Genomic DNA, 18,779 nt, shown 5'->3' with positions numbered 1-18,779 from the left:
TAGTCATAAGTAGATCTTTGGGCTCTGAAAACAAAAAGGTAACAGAATGAGTTTGCTTCATTTTAAAATTACTTAACAAAAAACACTGCAACAGCAACAAGAGAAAAATAGGACTATTCTTATAGAATAATCCGATTTAACTCTATGACTCCAGAACTTAAACGATACCACGTCTAATATTTGCTTCCTTTGCCACCAGAACATTTTTATATTTATAAATCAAACTACTTTTCTGATCAATTTCATGCTGATTCAGTCAAGTAAACTAATGTTAAGGGTGCCTTGCTTTCTCATTTGCCACCCTACTCTTCTATGCAGTCTCTGGCTGGCCAAATTCAAGCAGTATAAGATTAAAACATATCTGACTACTTCACCCTGCCAGAGATTCAGAGAAGTAGTGTGTTAAGTACTTTCCTTTTGTGTTAAGTCTTTGTAAGTGAAGAAAGCATATTTCTTGCCAAGGGTTACTTGTACCTTCAAAGCCCAGCGGACTGAATGCTTAGGTGGATGGATCTTAAGTGGTACTAATATCACTTCCAGGCATACAGATCAAAAAAGTACTCTGAAAGGGTACATGATATTAATCACTCAACTCAAGGATAAAATACCTAGGAATAAATCTAAGGAGGTAAAATACTGAACTCAGAAAATTATACGAAATTGAAGATGACACTAATAGATGTTCTTGGATTGGAAGAATTAATACTGTTGGGACTTCCCTGTTGGCGCACTGGTTAAGAATCCGCCTGCCAATGCAGGGGACACAGGTTCAATCCATGGGCCAGGAAGATCCCACATGCCACGGAGCAACTAAGCCCGTGTGCCACAATTACTGGGCCTGTGCTCTACAGCCCACGAACCACAACTACTGAGCCCGCGTGCTGCAACTACTGAAGCATGCGCAACTAGAACCCGTGCTCCAAAACAAGAAAAGCCACCGCAGTGAGAAGCCCTCCCACCACAAGGAAGAGTAGCCCCCTGCTCGCCGCAACTAGAGAAAGCCCGCATGCAGCAAAAAACACCCAATGCAGAAAAAAAAAATTTTTTTTCAGAAAAAAACAAAAAAGGATGAGGTACCTGCTGCAACACAAAGGCAAGGATGGGCAGTCACTTATTGAAACAGTGTCCAATCTACACTGCAGGCACCACACTAGGCCCTCCCCATGTATCATCTCATTTAACTCTGCAAGATTGGTCCCATTTCTCTTATGAACCATCAGAGATGAAGCCAATTGCCTAAAGAAACACAACTACTGTAAACCAAAGTTAGATTTTAAATCCATGTCTCACTCCAAAGGCCTCAAATAATAATAGATTCAGAGACTGTGTTACCTGATAATTGCCTTCAAGCACTTAAGAGTTGTCCTTAAAGAAATAAGTAGTTAGTCTACCAGACACAACCAGAAAGGGTAGAACTTTGAACAATAGGTGATGAATAGACAGACAGAAAGCAGGTTTCAGCTCCAGACATGGATGAATTTTGTAATACGCAGAGCTGTCCAACAATGGGGTCAGCACAGTCCCCAAAAAGACAAGCTTGAAAATCATTTGTTGGGGAGACTGCAGAGAAAGTTGGATGAAAGAAATTCAAGGATCCTTCCAATGCCAAGAGTCACGGATTCTCTTTCATGTGATTGCCACATCTGTAAACTTACATACTCAGAGGTTCTGTATATTAGTTTTGAGTAGACTTCCTTCCTATTAATGCCCCTTTTAAAAGGAGGAGAGTTGGAGTGTGATAGGAAAGAGCAGGAAGAGGGAGCGAAGAAGAAAGAGAAAGGCAGGAAACGGCTTCCCTGGTGGCACAGTGGTTGAGAGTCTGCCTGCCGATGCAGGAGACATGGGTTCGTGGCCCGGTCCGGGAGGATCCCACATGCCGCGGAGCGGCTGGGCCCATGAGCCACGGCCGCTGAGCCTGCGCGTCCGGAGCCTATGCTCCACAACGGGAGAGGCCACAACAGTGAGAGGCCCGCGTACCAGAAAAAAAAAAAAAAAAGGTTGGGAAAAGGCAGGAAGGAGAAGGATGGGGTTGGTGGGAAGCGGAGGACAGAGAGAAACTTACAGAATGAGAGCCCCATACTCCACTGTCGGTGAGTTTTACCCACTTGTCAGCAGTGGTGTCCATCTCCTGGCACTGATCATTTTGAATCTGTGGAATAAACACAAGGGCCCCAGTAAAGCTTCTTGGATGATGGCTTTAATTAAATTTGTTACTCAGCACAGGACAGGCTGCAAGAGCTTCTTTCAAAGTCTACAAAACAATGCCAAGACCTCTGGAGCCTAAGTGACAGCTGCATGTGAGTTAGTAGTTCTAAGTAAACCATCCTCATTACTGTAACAAAAAGACTAGGCCACTAAGAAGGTGGGGGTGGCGGGGGCCGCTAAGCAGCAGCGGCAGAGGCAGAGGAAGAGAGAGTTAGCACTGAAAATCCACATAAAGGGGAAAAAGTCATCACAAAAATGTAAAAGCTTGCATTCACCAGGCAGGCCCGAAAGTATAAAAATCAAGTTTATTTTTATAAGATTTGGGGCCGTTAAATTTTTAAATTAATAAATAAATGAAATCTGCTTTGTCTTCCTTTCCCCGGGACTTAACCCAAATGTGTATAGGTAAGTGGCTACAGCCAAAGTCAAAGCCCCCAGCTGGTATCTGGGGACAGATGTTAATGATATTCTATGCCAGTGCAAATGAATACAGCTAATATCTTTAGCACCAAACACTTTGTGCTTTTCAGACAATTCTTCCCAAATACCTAGGAGTTGGGACATCCTCTTCCAGGCCTATGAAGAATACCTAGACATCAAAAATTTGGCCATCTTGGGCTTCCCTGGTGGCGCAGTGGTTGAGAGTCCGCCTGCCAATGCAGGGGACACAGGTTCGTGCCCCGGTCCAGGAAGATCCCACATGCCGCGGAGCAGCTGGGCTCGTGAGCCATGGCCGCTGGGCCTGCGCGTCCAGAGCCTGTGCTCCGCAACGGGAGAGGCCACAACAGTGAGAGGCCTGCATGTCGCAAAAAAAAAAAAAAAATTTCCATACAAGTTATTTCCTAAAGACTTACTAACTAGAAAACAGATCCTTGCAACAGCCAAATGCCAGACAACACTGACTGCTCCTGAGGACATCTGCTTTAACTGAGTTCAAATGTCATATTTATGTTAGAAGCATAATGACAATGCTAATGCAAGTGGGAAGCCATTTTTAAACAGATAGGAACCCTGAATATACCTTTGGTGGTCAATGTTTAGATAAACTGAAAGGTTTTTTTTCAGCTGATATCAGACATCATGGATTATCGTGACATTCTCTTGGCATTCTACAGATCTGAGTTCTCCTGTTATTCTAAAAGTAACCAGTAAAGGTATAACCTTGGTCTAATCATTTATTCTCTCCAGATTCCAGTTTCATCATTTAAAAAAAAAAAAAAAGTGTGTGTGGAAGGGAGAGCTGAATGAAACTCCCAGACTCCTAAAATCAAATACTTTACTGCTTTCAATTATGAATTGTTCACAGGTGCATCTTCATCTTTCAGTCTTCAGACCATTTCTTTCCACTAACCATTTTGCAGGATGGCCATAAGGTGTTGACCCTCTGAGTCAATAAACTGCAACCTATAAAGCTGAAACATCAGTGAAAGAAGGAACATGAACTCACCATCCCTTTTCAGTCTCTATCCAGAAGAACAAAGGTATCATTGAGAGAAAGTAGTGAAGTTTCATGCCTTAAGAGTACCTTTACTGACAACTCTCAAAGGACTTAATGGACAACACAAAACTAAATGCTTATTCTAACAGTTATACAATTATCTTGCTTAACTTTATTTTAGTAATATTGCAAAAATGTCCAATGGAAGAGAGAATCATTCAGTCTGAGAAGTATCTTACACACAAAATGCAACTTAAAAACTCAATCTGAATATTGCTTAACATGTTAAACTTATCAAAGGACCTTAGAGCTGGGAGGCTTCTTAAAAGGTCTTGCCTACAATCCACTTTACAAAAAGGAATGCTGAGGACTAGAAAGTTAACTTAATTGTCCAATAACACACAACTAGCAATTGCAGAGTTGGGAACTGAGCCAGAATCTCTTGACTTTGAGCCTAAGGCTCATACCTTCATGGAAAAGATCTCTTCCTAGCAAACTTTTGATTTAGAAACTTCCATTAACAAGAGCAATATAAATTTGTTTTAGCATTATCAGTACATTTATTACTGAAATCTGGACCACAGAAACATTTACAAGATATTTTCCCAGTTGCCTGCACAACACACACTTTTTTTTGGTTTAAGAAGTCAATCTGAGAAGTTTTTCTCAAGTATCTGAGTCACTGCCACAACAAATATTTGCAAGATTAGATACAGTTTATATAAATAGTTAAATAATTTTCATGGTAACAGCCCATTCTGTTAGACTATTGCTTTTTCCTATATTCTGTAATGTTATTTAATCTCTTGTCAGAGACATCAACTATCTCATCCATTGATTCCACTGGATTGTACAAAACCGGCAGAATCAGAAAGACACAGACACTCCTAACTGCCCATGAATATACTTAAATAACTCAAATATTTGAAATTGCAAAGAGAAAAAAAGCCTTTTAAACAAAAACTAAAATTGGTAAAAACATATTTTTAAACAAAGTAGCATCTGTAGCTATAAAAAAAATTTTAATGAATCTTGGGGAAAATATCTGTCACACAAAGTCTCCACCAAGTGGTCGCCTAATAATCACATCCAAAGGGAAAAACAAGCCCAATGTTACTCTACAAGGTGAGAGCTCAAAGTTAAAGAGACAATATTAACCAGAAAATATTACAGACAAAAAATAACACTTCTTTTCATACTGAAAGCTTCACTTAACACAAAAACCAAGGAGGCATACAATGGAATGGGAACAAATGATTAAGAGAAATTTTATATGAATGTCCTTTAAAAAGTGAATTCTAGAATATAAAAGCCCTTACAAAGAACTCAAAGAAGATGTTGTTGTCCACATACTGGTACTCAAAGAAAACATAGCCCGACTTCTTGAGGTGCACAGCGTAGATCAAGGATACCGTGCAGTCATCACGATTGGACTCTATGTAATTTCCACGAGGGACCCAGGAAGAGCTGTGGAAACAAAACCATTTCACGTCAGCCTTCAGAAACCTCTTTTTTCACAAGTTCTGTAACTGAGATTTAAAAGCGGCTCCATCGACAAAGCACAGCAGAGGAGTCTGAAGCTCACGTGGAACTCACAGGCCAACACCATGGCTGGAAAAAGGTTCATTTCTTGTGGCACACGACTTCCTAAATGGTGGTATGGTTAAACAATCAAGTTGCTATGTAACTGCTACTTTTCACCAAAAATTTGATTGCTAAACAGATGATCACTAATTCCAGCTGGCTTAGATGGAGTTATTCTCTCAAACAATATCTAAAGTTTTATTTACAAACATATACTTGGCAGGGGAATGCAGGGGTTCCTTGATTGTGAGAGAAGATATCGTCCTAGAAAAAGCCAATTTAAAGTGAACCTAAATAAAATATAGATCATAGTGTCATAATACATAGTAGGGCTAAAAGTCTGATTAGAAATTTTATCTAAAAAATAAAATGAAATATTAAGAAAATACACTAGTGAACGAAAGTTGGGTTGTAAATCTAACCATAAGCTAATTCTTAATCGATAATGAGTCACGTGCCAACTTTTGGGCCAAAAAAAATTTCCAACCAAACCGTATGGCAGCACAACTTATTATCCTCCTCTTCAAATTTAACTTTCTATCTGGATGATAAGTGAGATTTTGGCCAATTATTTTCTTTTTACTAACAGAAAAAAAAAAATTTGAATGAAAGACTGAGACTTCCACATCCCATCATGACTCACTAATTGGTATTGGATTTGCCCTTTTCTTTAACAATCTAGTAAACGAAACAAAACATGTGAGCCATGTTCAGGCATTGACTATAGGCAGTGAAGGACCGAGATTCCTGACAGCAGGAAAACACATGAGACAAGGCCCAAATTGACCCTGACCTCATTCTTCAGGACACTTTCCAGACCATGGCACTGGGAGACAGCACCCAAGCAGAGCACAGTGACCTCACTGAGCCAAGCAGCAGGGATGAATGTTTGGGGCAGCTGAAACAACTGGAATTTTCAGGCCTGAGATGCAGAGAAAACAGGGGCTCCAGAAGTCCATATGGAGTTTCTCTGAAGCTTAGGGCTTGGGTCTGGAGTGGGCAGGCCTACCAGCGAACAGCCATTGCAAAGCTAAGACATAATCAGAGAGGTCACTTTTATGGGAGTTGCTAGAGCTCCAGGCCAGCCAGAAAGGAGAAAACTTAATAACCCTATTGGACATTCATCTGAGATTCCAGAATTGCCACACTTCAGGAATAAGGGCCATACCCTAGAGTAGGTATCAGCAAACTTGTTCACAAAGGGCTGGAGAGTCAACAATTTTGGCTTTATGAATCATCTGGTCTCTCCTGCAATGCTTAACTAGGCCATTGTAGTAGTTCAAAAGCAGCCATAGACAATATATAAATAAATGAGTGCAGCTGTGTTCCAATATAACTTTACTTACAGAAACCGAGGGAGGGCCCACAGGCCACAGTGTGCCCAACTCTTGCCCTAGAGTAAAGACCATGACCTAGAACTAAGTGTGAAACCAATATCGAAACACCCTAAAAAAAAAATTTTTAAACCAGACCTGACGAGATCAAGGCATTCTTCTCATAAATAAACTGCCTTCCAGAACAAAATCCAACACCTTTTAAATGAAAGAAAAAAATAATCCACATTCCCTACATCTTAACATTCATGATGCCCCAGATACAATAAAAATTTACTAGGAATGCAAAGACGTGGGAAAGTATGACCCTTAATTGAGAAAAAAGATAATCAGAAGAAACAGGGGCTTCCCTCATGGTACAGTGGTTAAGAATCCGCCTGTCAATGCAGGGGACACTGGTTCGAGCCCTGGTCCGGGAAGATCCCACATGCCGCGGAGCAACGAAGCCTGTGCGCCACAACTACTGAGCCTGGACTTTAGAGCCTGTGAGCCACAACTACTGAGCCCACGTGCCACAACTACTGAAGTCCGCGAGCCTAGAGCCTGTGCTCCACAACAAGAGAAGCCACGGCAATGAGAAGCCTGTGCACCAGAATGAAGAGTAGCCCCCGCTTTTCGCAACTAGAGAAAGCCCATGCACAGCAACAAAGACCCAATGCAGCCAAAAATAAAAATAAATAAATTTATTTTAAAAAATAAAACAAAAGAAACAGACAAGTATTTAAGACAGCTCTTCAAAATATAATCAACAATATCAAATAAAAGATAAATACGGTGAGTGAAGGGATGAGGAATCTCAACTATTTTTAGGGAAATAAGAACCATTCGTAAAACTAAATGTAAATTCTAGAACTGAAAATTATAATACATGAAATTGAAAATTCAACAGAAGACCCTAAGATCAAGTTTGAGACTGCAAAAGAAATAGTCAATGACACAGCAATAGAAACTATGTAATCTGAAGTCTAAGAGAAAAAAATTGGGGAAAAAATAGAGGCTCAGTGACTTTTGGACAACACCAAGTGGCCTAACATACATGTAAATGGAATCATAGAAGGAAAAGAGGGAGAGGAAGGGGCAGAAAAACGTTACTGGTGAAATAGTGGTTAACATAATTCTCAAATTTGGTGACAATATCAACCTACAAATTCAAGAAGCTCAGTGAACTTCAAGCAGAGTAAATACAAAGAAAACCACACCATCACAGTCAAACTGTTGAACAGCAAAGATATAGAGAACATTTTATAAGTAGTCAGGGAAGTAAAAACACATTACATAGAAGGGAACTAACCATACAAAATACAGCTAATTTTTTTTTTATCACAAACAAGGGAGAGATTCAGAGGTAATGGAACATCTTTAAAGCATGGAAAGGGAAAAGTAAAAGCTCAGAGTCATACGTCCAACAAAATATTCTTCAAAACTGATGCTAAAATAAAGATATTTTTAGGTTAAACAAAAAAAAAGCTGAGAGAATTTGTGAGCAGCAGACCTGCATTGCAAGAAATGATAAAGAAAATTTTACAGGATGAAAAAAATAATACTGGATAAACATGACAACCTATATACAGGAGGAAAGAGCACCAATAATGGTAAATATGTAGATAAGCATATTTTTATCTCTTAAGTTTTTTAAAAAACAACTGATTTTTTTTTAATTAATTAATTTATTTTTGGCTGTGTTGGGTCTTCGTCGCTGCGTTAGGGCTTTCTCTAGTTGTGGCGAGCAGGGGCTATTCTTCATTGCGGTGCGCGGGCTTCTCACTGCGGTGGCTTTCCTTGTTGTGGAGCACGGGCTCTAGGCACACAGGCTTCAGTGGTTGTGGCTCGCGGGCTCTAAGCAGAGGCTCAGTAGTTGTGGCGCACAGGCTTAGCTGCTCCGCGGTATGTGGGATCTTCCCGGACCAGGGCTCGAACCCATGTCCCCTGCACTGGCAGGCAGATTCTTAACCACTGCACCACTAGGGAAGTCCCATCAATTGATTCTTTTCAAAACATTTCATTGTATTATTGGGTTTATAATGTGATCCTAAATATAATATATAATCATAGCTCAAAGATGAGGGTGTAAAGGGAACTACACAGTGTAAAACTTTACACATTACATAAAACTTACATATTATATAAAAGTACAATAATAATGCTAGTAACACTTTAAGAATAGATATTGCAATTTGTGGCCTTTGTAAGATATCTGAAGATATAAAAACACTATCCATAACAGAAAACAGTGATAAACTGTACTTTTTCAAATGTTAAACTTTTGTTTATCACAGGACACCATTGAGAAAATGAAAAGGCAAAAGCTACAGACAGAAGGAAATATTACACACACATACATGTATTTCTGCATGCATATGTGTATATGTTAAATATTATGTAAATATATTCATGACATGATCTCATGTCTAGCATACACAAAGAACTCCTACAGCTCAATAATAAAGTGACCCCCCAAAAATAGCAAATGGGTAAAACATTTTGACACTTAACACACACACACACACACACACACACACACAAAACATATGGACAATGGACAGACATGAATGTGCCCAACACCTTCATAAAGAAGGGAAATGCAAATAAAAACCACAAGGAGATATTATTTCTCATACACACACTTAGAAAGACTAAAATAAAACAAGACCTGACAATGCAAATGTTGGTAAATATGTACAACAACTAGAATTCAAATGCACTGCTGGACTCTAATGCTACAACCATTTTGAAAAGCTCTTAGTCAGTTTCTTATAAAGGTCAATGAACATCTTTCCATATGACCCAAGCAACTAAAAAGAAGTAAAAAGAATACAATATTGGGGGCTTCCCTGGTGGCGCAGTGGTTGAGAGTCTGCCTGCTAGTGCAGGGCACACAGGTTCGAGCGTCTGGGAAGATCCCACATGCCGCGGAGCAACTAGGCCCGTGAGCCACAACTACTGAGCCTGCGCATCTGGAGCCTGTGCTCCGCAACAAGAGAGGCCGCGATAGTGAGTGGCCCCCGCTTGCCACAACTAGAGAAAGCCCTCGCACAGAAATGAAGACCCAACACAGCCAAAAATAAATTAATTAATTAATTTTTTTAAAAAAAGAATACAATATTGGGTGGACAAAAAAAGGAAGAAAGGAAAAAAGGAGGGAGGGAGGAAGGGAGATAAGCGAAAAAGTAACAGGCTGAAATTTACACTGAGACAGTTATACTCAATACACCGAAAAATTTCTGCTTATCATTCAATCTCTTTAATGAATAAACAATTCCAAATTTTTTGGAATTAGAAAAAGAAGCCACACAATATCTCCTGCCCACCAAGACAAAGATGTGAGATCTCATAATATCCTACTACTACCTTCCCCTAAGGAACACTTTTATTTAAAAAAATTGAATTAAATTATACACACACACGTTTCCCCCGTTACACAAAAGTACAGTGTTCCTATGAAACCTTTCATAAGCTGAAATGGTGCAAAGCAAAGAAGCAATTACCTTACGACACATCTTACTAATGGATTTACAAAATAAATCAAGATAAAGCATAGATCCCAGACACAGTTCAAAGTTACGGTGGCTTGATGCTGAGATGCTGCATGTAGTTCCAGGAGAGAGCCTGGTGGTACCACTCTCGCTGCCCATGGTGCACACTGCCACTATGACAGCCCCCCTTGCTGCAAAACCAATGCTGAACAGTATTTTTGCTTTTTGCCCTTTTTTTGTAAAAGCGAAAATCCTCTTCAGATTTCTTTTGGTTAGCAAAAACAGGTACTAATATAGGTTTTTCATAAAAGTGAAATGATATAAAGCAATCTTGGGAAAAGCAGGGGATGCTTGTGTGTGTGTGTGTATGTACATACATAAATATACATCTTGAACTGCATGGGTCCCATTACACGCAGATTATTTTCACTAAAGACACATTAGAGTACTACTTGATCCATGGTTGGCTGAATCCGCCAGATGCCGAAGGGTGGATACAAAAAGCCAACTGTTAAGTTATAAGTGGATTTTCAACTCAAAGGAGGATCGGCACCCATAACTCCCACATCGTTCATGGGTCAACAGTGTATGCATGTGTGTACATATACACATACGTACGTGTATATATACGCACATACACATTGTATACATAGTTAGAACTATTAGATATAACAATTCTGTTAATGCTATCTAACGTCACAACCCTATGTGATGAAATGACTGTTATCAGAAGAGTAAAAATATCAACTGGCGGACAGAGAGACAGCTATATAAAGCAAGGGGGAATGGAGGGAAGGTAGGAACGAGGGAGGAGAAAACACATCTGTTATCACAGCTAAATAATTCCCCAGCATCTTTAGCTCAGAATAAAAATACTGAGTCGTGAGAAACCATCCTTGTCAGAAGGTAGCCCGAGGCCTAAAGTTAAATTCTCCTAAACATGGCCACGTGAAAGGGGAATGTTACATAGTCAATACAAGAAAACAGGAAGGGTAACAGCCCAAAGATAAACATTTTGTGTTTTTTCAAAACAGTTTATCATTCCTCCAATGTTGTCACAGGCAAACCTAATAATCTCCTATTAAAAAGGTGGAAATTAAGTAAAGGTGCTTTCCACTTTAGGTGTTTAACCCACTCTGTAACCGGAGACACTCAACTGTCAAAATGAAGGTTATACATTTTTCCTCTCAGGGGAAAAGAAAAAACATTGAAGTTATTCATTAAAGTTACAGAAGGGTTTGTAGACATACCACTGACTTTAATATAGTTATAAATGTATTATTAGAAAATTAACTTGTTTTCTTAATAGCTTTATTGAATTTTTTGCATACAGTACCTATTATGTCCTAAGAGCAACTATTTTAACCTCATGAAAGTTCAGCAACATTATTCATAAGGACTGTTAAAAAAAAACATGACTACTTGCAATTAGTTTATCTATAATCCCAACCACTACCAAGATTATCCTCAACATCTTTCTGGAAAAGAGCGACCACACCCTTCTCAAGGATCCTTTGGACTCTTACTTGTTACAGCCATCTGGCCTGCTGTCAGAAGGGCCGACCACAGTGTCCATGAATGTTGCAACGTTGGAAAATCCTGCCGGCAATTCATCCCATTCATCAAATTTGATGCCACTGCCCAAGGAGTAGGTGCCTTCACCACACTTACTGCATACCTGATTCTTCATTTCTAGATACTCCCCAGAAGCACAGGAGAAAGCTGGAAGGCAGAAGAATGTATAATCCATTAGTCATCGCACCCCCCATCAATTTCCTCCCCTTCACACTGTCACCAGCATTATTTTTATAAGGCTCTGATCAGGTCACACCCTAATTAAAGCTTTCCAAAGTCTCCCTTATCACTACATGCACTTCAGTCTGACCCCGACCTATTTTACCAGGCTCATCCCTTGACCCGTTCTCTTCCAACCATAACAAAATTCTTATCACTCCCAGAATATTTCATCCTCTTTCTCGCCGCTGTGGTCTTTCTTCGGAGATGCTGACCGACGCACCTGCTCACCTGGAAAACTCCCGTTCCTAAGTCAAAAAACGACCCTCTTCAGAACAGAAGGTGGGGCCTTACCCCACCAGGCAGTCACCTGTGCCTCTCTCTGTGCTCCTACAATACTCTTCTCATAATACCCCCCTTAAAGATAGACAGACGGATGGATGGATAGATAGATACCACTTATCAATTGATGTGAGACTTCAAGCTTCCAGAAAGCAGGGATCATTGTTATTTTTGAATTCCTAATTGTACCGGGCAAATACTGAGGGCAAATAAAAGGCTGAACCAGTGAGTGATATAAACTTAACGGGGATAATGAGAGGGTAGTGCTTCACATGCAATAGCTAAACAAGTATCTCCACCATGAATCCATGTTTTCACTATTCACGACTCCCACTGAGTCATTTCCACAACCTCCTTCTTTTTACTGATGATGTCAAGTTCTGTGTTAATGCTCAGAACTAGAGCCAGAAAACAGCAGCCACAGGCAATACGCAGGACAGCTGACACAGTTATAGAAAAGATGGCAATTCTGCTGCTAAGTTTTTATTCATTCAGCAAATGCAAATCTATGTCCCCCAAGAGTGTGGCTCTGTGCTCAGAGCAGTATTAGTCACTCAAACGTAGCAAAGAGCTTTCTAATCCTTTAATCAGGATATTATAAAGACACAAGAACAAAATAAGACCTCTAAATTATCCAAAGAAGAAAAACAAATCTCCCAGCAGAGAGCGAAGCAGCAAAACTTCACATTTAGGTAAACTCCCTTTTAGAATACATTTGGAAATGTAACAAGAAATAAAACAAGCTAATTTTAAAAAAACGAATTAAAGAAATAGAGTTAAAACCCACACTCATCTACTTACTTATCCACGGAATAAATGTTTTTCTTCAGAAAAGCTTAAGATGCTGTACAATGCATTTCTAACCCTCAAATCAACATCCCTAAATTAGCAGAACATCAGAAAATAAGGAAAGGTTAGGCAAAAAGTATTGCATGCTGGCTATAAGGTCAAAACTATCTTGGGGTCAAGTTGTACCACTCCCTAAATCTGTGACCTTGAGTGAGATACGTCACCTCTCCGGGCCTCAGTTTCTATCTCAGAAAAAATAAGGTAATAATCATAGTGCTGCCTGACAGAGGTATAACGAGAAACTAAAAACCAGTATAAAGTGGTTAATACAGGGCCCTGCCTTTAATAAATGCTCACAACACGTGATTATGATCACTACAACATACCAAGAAAGAAACAGTTATAGAAAAAAATTTATTTTACTTTTTATGGTTTATAGGTCTTCTAGAAAACTGATAAACAATACCATAAAACAAGAGCCCACATTACACTAAATCAAGGGTCAGCAAACTAGAGCTCACAGGCCAAATCCGGCCTGCTACCTGTTTTTGTAAATAAAGTTTTATTGAAACACAGTCATAACCGTTCATATACCTATTGTCTATAGCTACTTGCACACCGCAGTGGCAGAGGTGAATAGCTGTGAGAGAGACTGCACTGCCTGCCAAACCGAAAATATTTACTTTCTGATAAAACAAAGTTATCTTTGAAGACAGTTTAGTCTAGTGTCCAAAACTGAACTCTTAACTTAAATAGTGAGAAGTAACTTTTTATGATAAGTTGTTAAAAGGGACCCTAGACTCTAAAAAGGAGATGATTGTGTTTGTGTTATTTCAGAGAGTGCCCACTGCCCTTTAAAGTCATTAAGAATATCGCCAACTCTTTCGGAGGTATTTCTCTAAGGTCAGAAGGAAAACTGAGAGATAACGTTAACAGTAAATGTATTGAGTATAACACAGCCAATTCTTTTTACTCACAGTAGTTATACAAAGTTATCGTGAAAACTAAACTGGCAAATAATGAACCATTGCTCCTGGGGAAAATACAGGCTTAGGCTCCTGTGATTCTCTAGTGACAATATCTTCATCAACAAGTCACAGTATCATCTTCATCAATATCTTGTTTTACGGGTTTTTCAGCCGGAAAACATCTTATTTAAAATATATTGTTGATTCAGCAACATTAAACTTACGGCCAACGGCACTAATACTTATACTTAAACTAAGCTTATTTAACACGTGAATTTTCTCCAAAAGGCAAGGGACAGCCTTCTTGCACTCAGGATCACTAGCCAGCACTTCAGCACTATTTTAAACAGTAAGCTCACCAATAAAAAGCATAAGAATGCAAAACACATGGCATTAAATAGACTGTGCAAACGACACTGTTGGCAGTATGCGAGATGAAATAAGGAGGCAGCCTGTCACCGTCTTCAACCTCAGCTGGGACCACATGGTCGGGTGACTCATTTTTACTGCTCTGTACATGTCCGCAAATGGCAGTGAAAGTATTACATGGACTGATTTGAGAGTTACAAATAAATTTTTTAAGGTAGGTAAATTTGCAAATATGGAATCCATGAATAATCAGGATTGATGTGTTTTAATAGATCTGTGAAGGAGGAAGATACTATGCCCATTCGCCAGAAGCAGAAACTGACACACAGTACATTTAAATAACCCTATTAGAAAATTATCCAATTAACAAGTGGCAAACATGATATTCAAATTTAGCTCTCTGATTCCAAAACTCATGTGCCAAGAAAATTCAATTCAAGCAATAATTATTATAGTCAATGCAAAAAGGGCAAGTAATGTCAAATTAATTCATTATTATATGTCACATCTTTCTTCATTTGCTGTCTTGAACTGTTAAAAAATATTCATGTGCGTTATAAAGCAATAACAATTCCCTACCCCCAGGTATCTTATGAAATTTTTAATATATTATAGCTGAAACACACACACTTATGAAATATTTTAGCAAGTTACTAACTTCTATATGCCTCAATGTCCACACCTATAAAAGGAAAATAATAGTAATATCTATATCCAAGAGTTTTGGGAGTAAATGAGATATTCCTTATAAAATATTTAGCAGTGTGCCTGACATAAAGCACATAATAATTGTTAGCTGCAATTATTTTTATTTTTTATTTTTTTAAGGAGCTTTTATTTTATTATTTTTAAATTAATTAATTAATTTTTGGCTGTGTTGGGTCTTCGTTTCTGTGCGAGGGCTTTCTCTAGTTGTGGCAAGCGGGGACCACTCTTCATCGCAGTGCGTGGGCCTCTCAGTATCGCAGCCTCTCTTGTTGCGGAGCACAGGCTCCAGACGCGCAGGCTCAGTAGTTGTGGCTCACAGGCTTAGTTGCTCCGCGGCATGTGGGATCTTCCCAGACCAGGGCTCGAACCCGTGTCCCCTGCATTGGCAGGCGGATTCTTAACCCCAGCGCCACCAGGGAAGCCCCAGCTGCAATTATTAATAATATAATTCAGGAGTCTGGGACAATCAGAATTCTGCCACTGGATTGATGATTTTACACATCTTTAGAATAATTACATGGTCAAAGTTAGGTGAATAGGTATAGGGCCTTTAGTAATACAGAGGAACTAAAGAGTCTACAGCTTTTTGTATTTTAATTATTGCTTGCTCCTCAATCTTTTTTTCTACCCTGGAAGCCAGCTCTAGAGCCACATGTCAAAGGAAAGGAAGAGCCACACGTTCTTACTAAACACAATTTACTCCATGAGATGATGTCAACACGGCCCTACCGACCTCTTCAGGCAGGCATCAGTGAGGACCAGCTTTTCCTTTTCTTATACCTTCTGTCCTACCCACATCTACTTTCTACTTGGACTCTGCTTTCTTGGCCTTTGGTTTTTAGTTGAATTAGAAGGGGTTTTATAATATTAAGGACTATACTCTTCATTTGAATTCGCTTACAGTACAACATAAGACTTTTTAAAATTAAAATATAGTTGATTTACAACGTTTCGTTAGTGTCTGGTGTACAGCAAAGTGACTCAGTTATACGTATATACACATATTCTTTTTCATATTCTTTTCCATTATGATTTATTATAGGATACTGAATATAGTTCCCTGTGCTATACAGTAGGACCTTGCTGGTTATCTATTTCATATATAGTAGTTTGTATCTGCTAATCCCAAACTCCTAATTTATTTCTCCCTCACCCCCTTTTGCCTTTGGTAAACATAAATTTGTTTTCTATGTCTCTGAGTCTGTTTCTGTTTTATAAATAAGTTCATTTGTGTCATATTTTAGATTCCATATGTAAGTGATATGATATGTATGGGATCTGTCTTTCTCTCTGACTTATTTCACTTAGTATGAAAATCTCTAGATCCATCCATGCAGCTGCAAATGGCATTATTTCATTCTTTTTTATGGCTGAGTAATATTCCATTGTATACTTGGACCACATTGCCTTTATCCATTCATCTGTCCATGTACATTTAGGTGGCTCCCATGTCTTGGCTACTGTAAGTAGTGCTGCAGTGAACATTGGGGTGCATGTATCTTTTTGGATTATAGTTTTCTCCAGAGGTATGCCCAGAACTGGGACTGCTAGATCAAATGGCAACTCTATTTTCAGTTTAAGGAACCTCCATACTGTTCTCCATATTGGCTGTACCAATTTACATTCCCACCAACAGTGTAGGAGGCTTCTCTTTTCCCCACACCCTCTCTAGCATTTGTTATCTGTAGACTTTTCAATAATGGCCATTCTGACTGGTGTGAGGAGATACCTCATTGCAGTTTTGATTTGCATTTCTCTAACAATTAGCCATGTTGAACATCTTTTCATGTGCCTAGTGGCCACCTGTATGTCTTCTTTGGAGAAATGTCTATCTAGATCTTCCACCCATTTTTTGATTGGGTTATTTGTTTTTTTGTTATTGAGATGTATGAACTATTTGCATATTTTGGAAATTAAACTCTTGTCAGTCACATCATTTGCAAATATTTTCTCCCAGTCCACAGGCTGTCTTTTCCTTTGTTTATAGTTTCCTTTGCTGTGCAAAAGCTTATACGTTTGATTAGGTCCCATTTGTTTATTTTTACTTTTATTTCTATTGCTTTGGGAGACTGACCTAAGAAAACAATGCTACAATTTATGTCAGAGAATGTTTTGCCTATGTTCTCTTCTAGGAGAACTATATATGCTCTACTATACATAATATATATACTACAGAGTATATATACTATATACTACTATAAAGATAGAAATATGCAGGTGTGGGAAAAAACATTTATATCCATCTGTCCCCAGTCAGCAAATGGCTGGGCAACTTATTTAACCCTCCTTGCCTCCATGCATTCACATTCTAAGGATGACACGGCTTTCCCCTCCTCCCTCACAGGACTGCTTGTGGTCCTATGAGAGACTGAAAACCACTCTGAGAATAAAATATGACATGAAAATTTAAAGCTTTACTGTCATCATGCAACCACCCCGTACAATGTACCAAATAACAGTCTATGAATTGAATCATTTACATGCTGATTATCATCTATGATTTATGCCTAACAATAAAGAACATCTATTTTTAATCTGTTCATCACAAGGACCTCTTAGTTTTGCTTTTCTTCCTTCAGAGACCTCACGCTATGGAAGATGATGGCTATCAATTACCTTTATTCATAATTCATCCATTTTTGCTACTTTAATTCAAAGTTACTACTAAAATTTCTTTTCTAAACAGTAAACAGCAATAAGAAGCAGTAATAAAATTTTCAGTTTACCTGTTCAATGAGATGTTGATGGTATAGGGAGCCTATGCACTCTCATTACAGGTAAGTATATGGGAATCACACTATATTATGTCACTCACCAGATATTTCTTATCTAGTAGTTAGTAGGCAAACACTAGGCACCAAGGGTATTCTGGTGAATAAGATGGAAATAGTCCCTACTCTCATGGAGCATCTAGTCTAGTCTAGTCTAGACTTATCTTCCTCAACATAGACTGCATTTACATTTCACTAAGATAAATTCACTGTAAAACTATCGTATCTGTTAACCTAAGTTAATAGCTAAATAAAAAATAGTTCCATATATTTATAGGGAAATGATTAATTAAATCAATTCCAGAATTAAGATAAGCCAATACGCCTATTTTCTTCAGTTGTCTCATTTCATTTACATAAGATAAATAAAACAAGGTTAAAGCTGCAGGCATTGTCATTACTGACTATATAAGAACACTCTTCCAACTATTACTATTATTCACAGCCATCAAGGAAAGTACAAACAGGGAAAATAATGCACAGATTGTGGGTCTCAAAAATGATACATTTTACCTTCATCAATCATTTAGCCAATCAATTATCATTATCAGATTATTAAAGCTTCAACTGCCCGCCAGGTTTATAATTCTTCCCACAGAAAACAAAAAGGAAGTAAGAAATGGCGCCTAAAAAGGTGAACATCAGCTTCAATCCAGCGACTCTTGGCTGCTCCTCCCCCCTCAGTACCAGTGACAAGGAGAATGCTCAGACATTTTCTTTTCTAAGTTCTTATTTGAGAAATTCTTAAAGAAGAAAAATAATTTCTCTCATTTTTAAAAAAATGAAAGTGAGACAGGAAGACTCCAAAACAGTACATTAAAAGAGGCCATTTCTTGGGCTTCCCTGGTGGCGCAGTGGTTGAGAGTCCGCCTGCCGATGAGGGGACACGGGTTCGTGCCCCGGTCCGGGAATATCCCACATGCCGCGGAGCAGCTGGGCCCGTGAGCCATGGCCGCTGAGCCTGCGCGTCCGGAGCCTGTGCTCCGCAACGGGAGAGGCCACAACAGTGAGAGGCCCGTGTACCGCAAAAAAAAAAAAAAAAAAAGAGGCCGTTTCTTATGATC

At 39.0% G+C, this 18,779-nt stretch overlaps 1 protein-coding gene across 2 annotated transcripts in view; it reads right to left on the bottom strand.

The window, feature by feature from the left end:
• Positions 1-18,779, bottom strand: part of ELAPOR2 (endosome-lysosome associated apoptosis and autophagy regulator family member 2) — a 183,372-nt gene that overhangs the window by 60,232 nt on the left and 104,361 nt on the right. The window contains exons 3-5 of one of the 2 annotated variants that reach the window (XM_024738459.1): positions 11,561-11,756; positions 4,963-5,110; positions 2,063-2,149 (exon numbers count right to left, since the gene is read on the bottom strand). In XM_024738459.1, the coding sequence (XP_024594227.1) occupies positions 2,063-2,149; positions 4,963-5,110; positions 11,561-11,756 (431 nt within the window). Of the gene's footprint in view, positions 1-2,062; positions 2,150-4,962; positions 5,111-11,560; positions 11,757-18,779 lie in introns of those variants that run through there. The other variant, XM_024738458.1, reaches the window with a different exon arrangement.

Source organism: Neophocaena asiaeorientalis, unplaced genomic scaffold, assembly GCF_003031525.2.
Source record: "Neophocaena asiaeorientalis asiaeorientalis breed wild unplaced genomic scaffold, Neophocaena_asiaeorientalis_V1.1 scaffold89, whole genome shotgun sequence".
Taxonomy (NCBI): Eukaryota; Metazoa; Chordata; class Mammalia; order Artiodactyla; family Phocoenidae; genus Neophocaena; species Neophocaena asiaeorientalis.
This window is presented reverse-complemented; position numbering and strand designations above follow the sequence as displayed.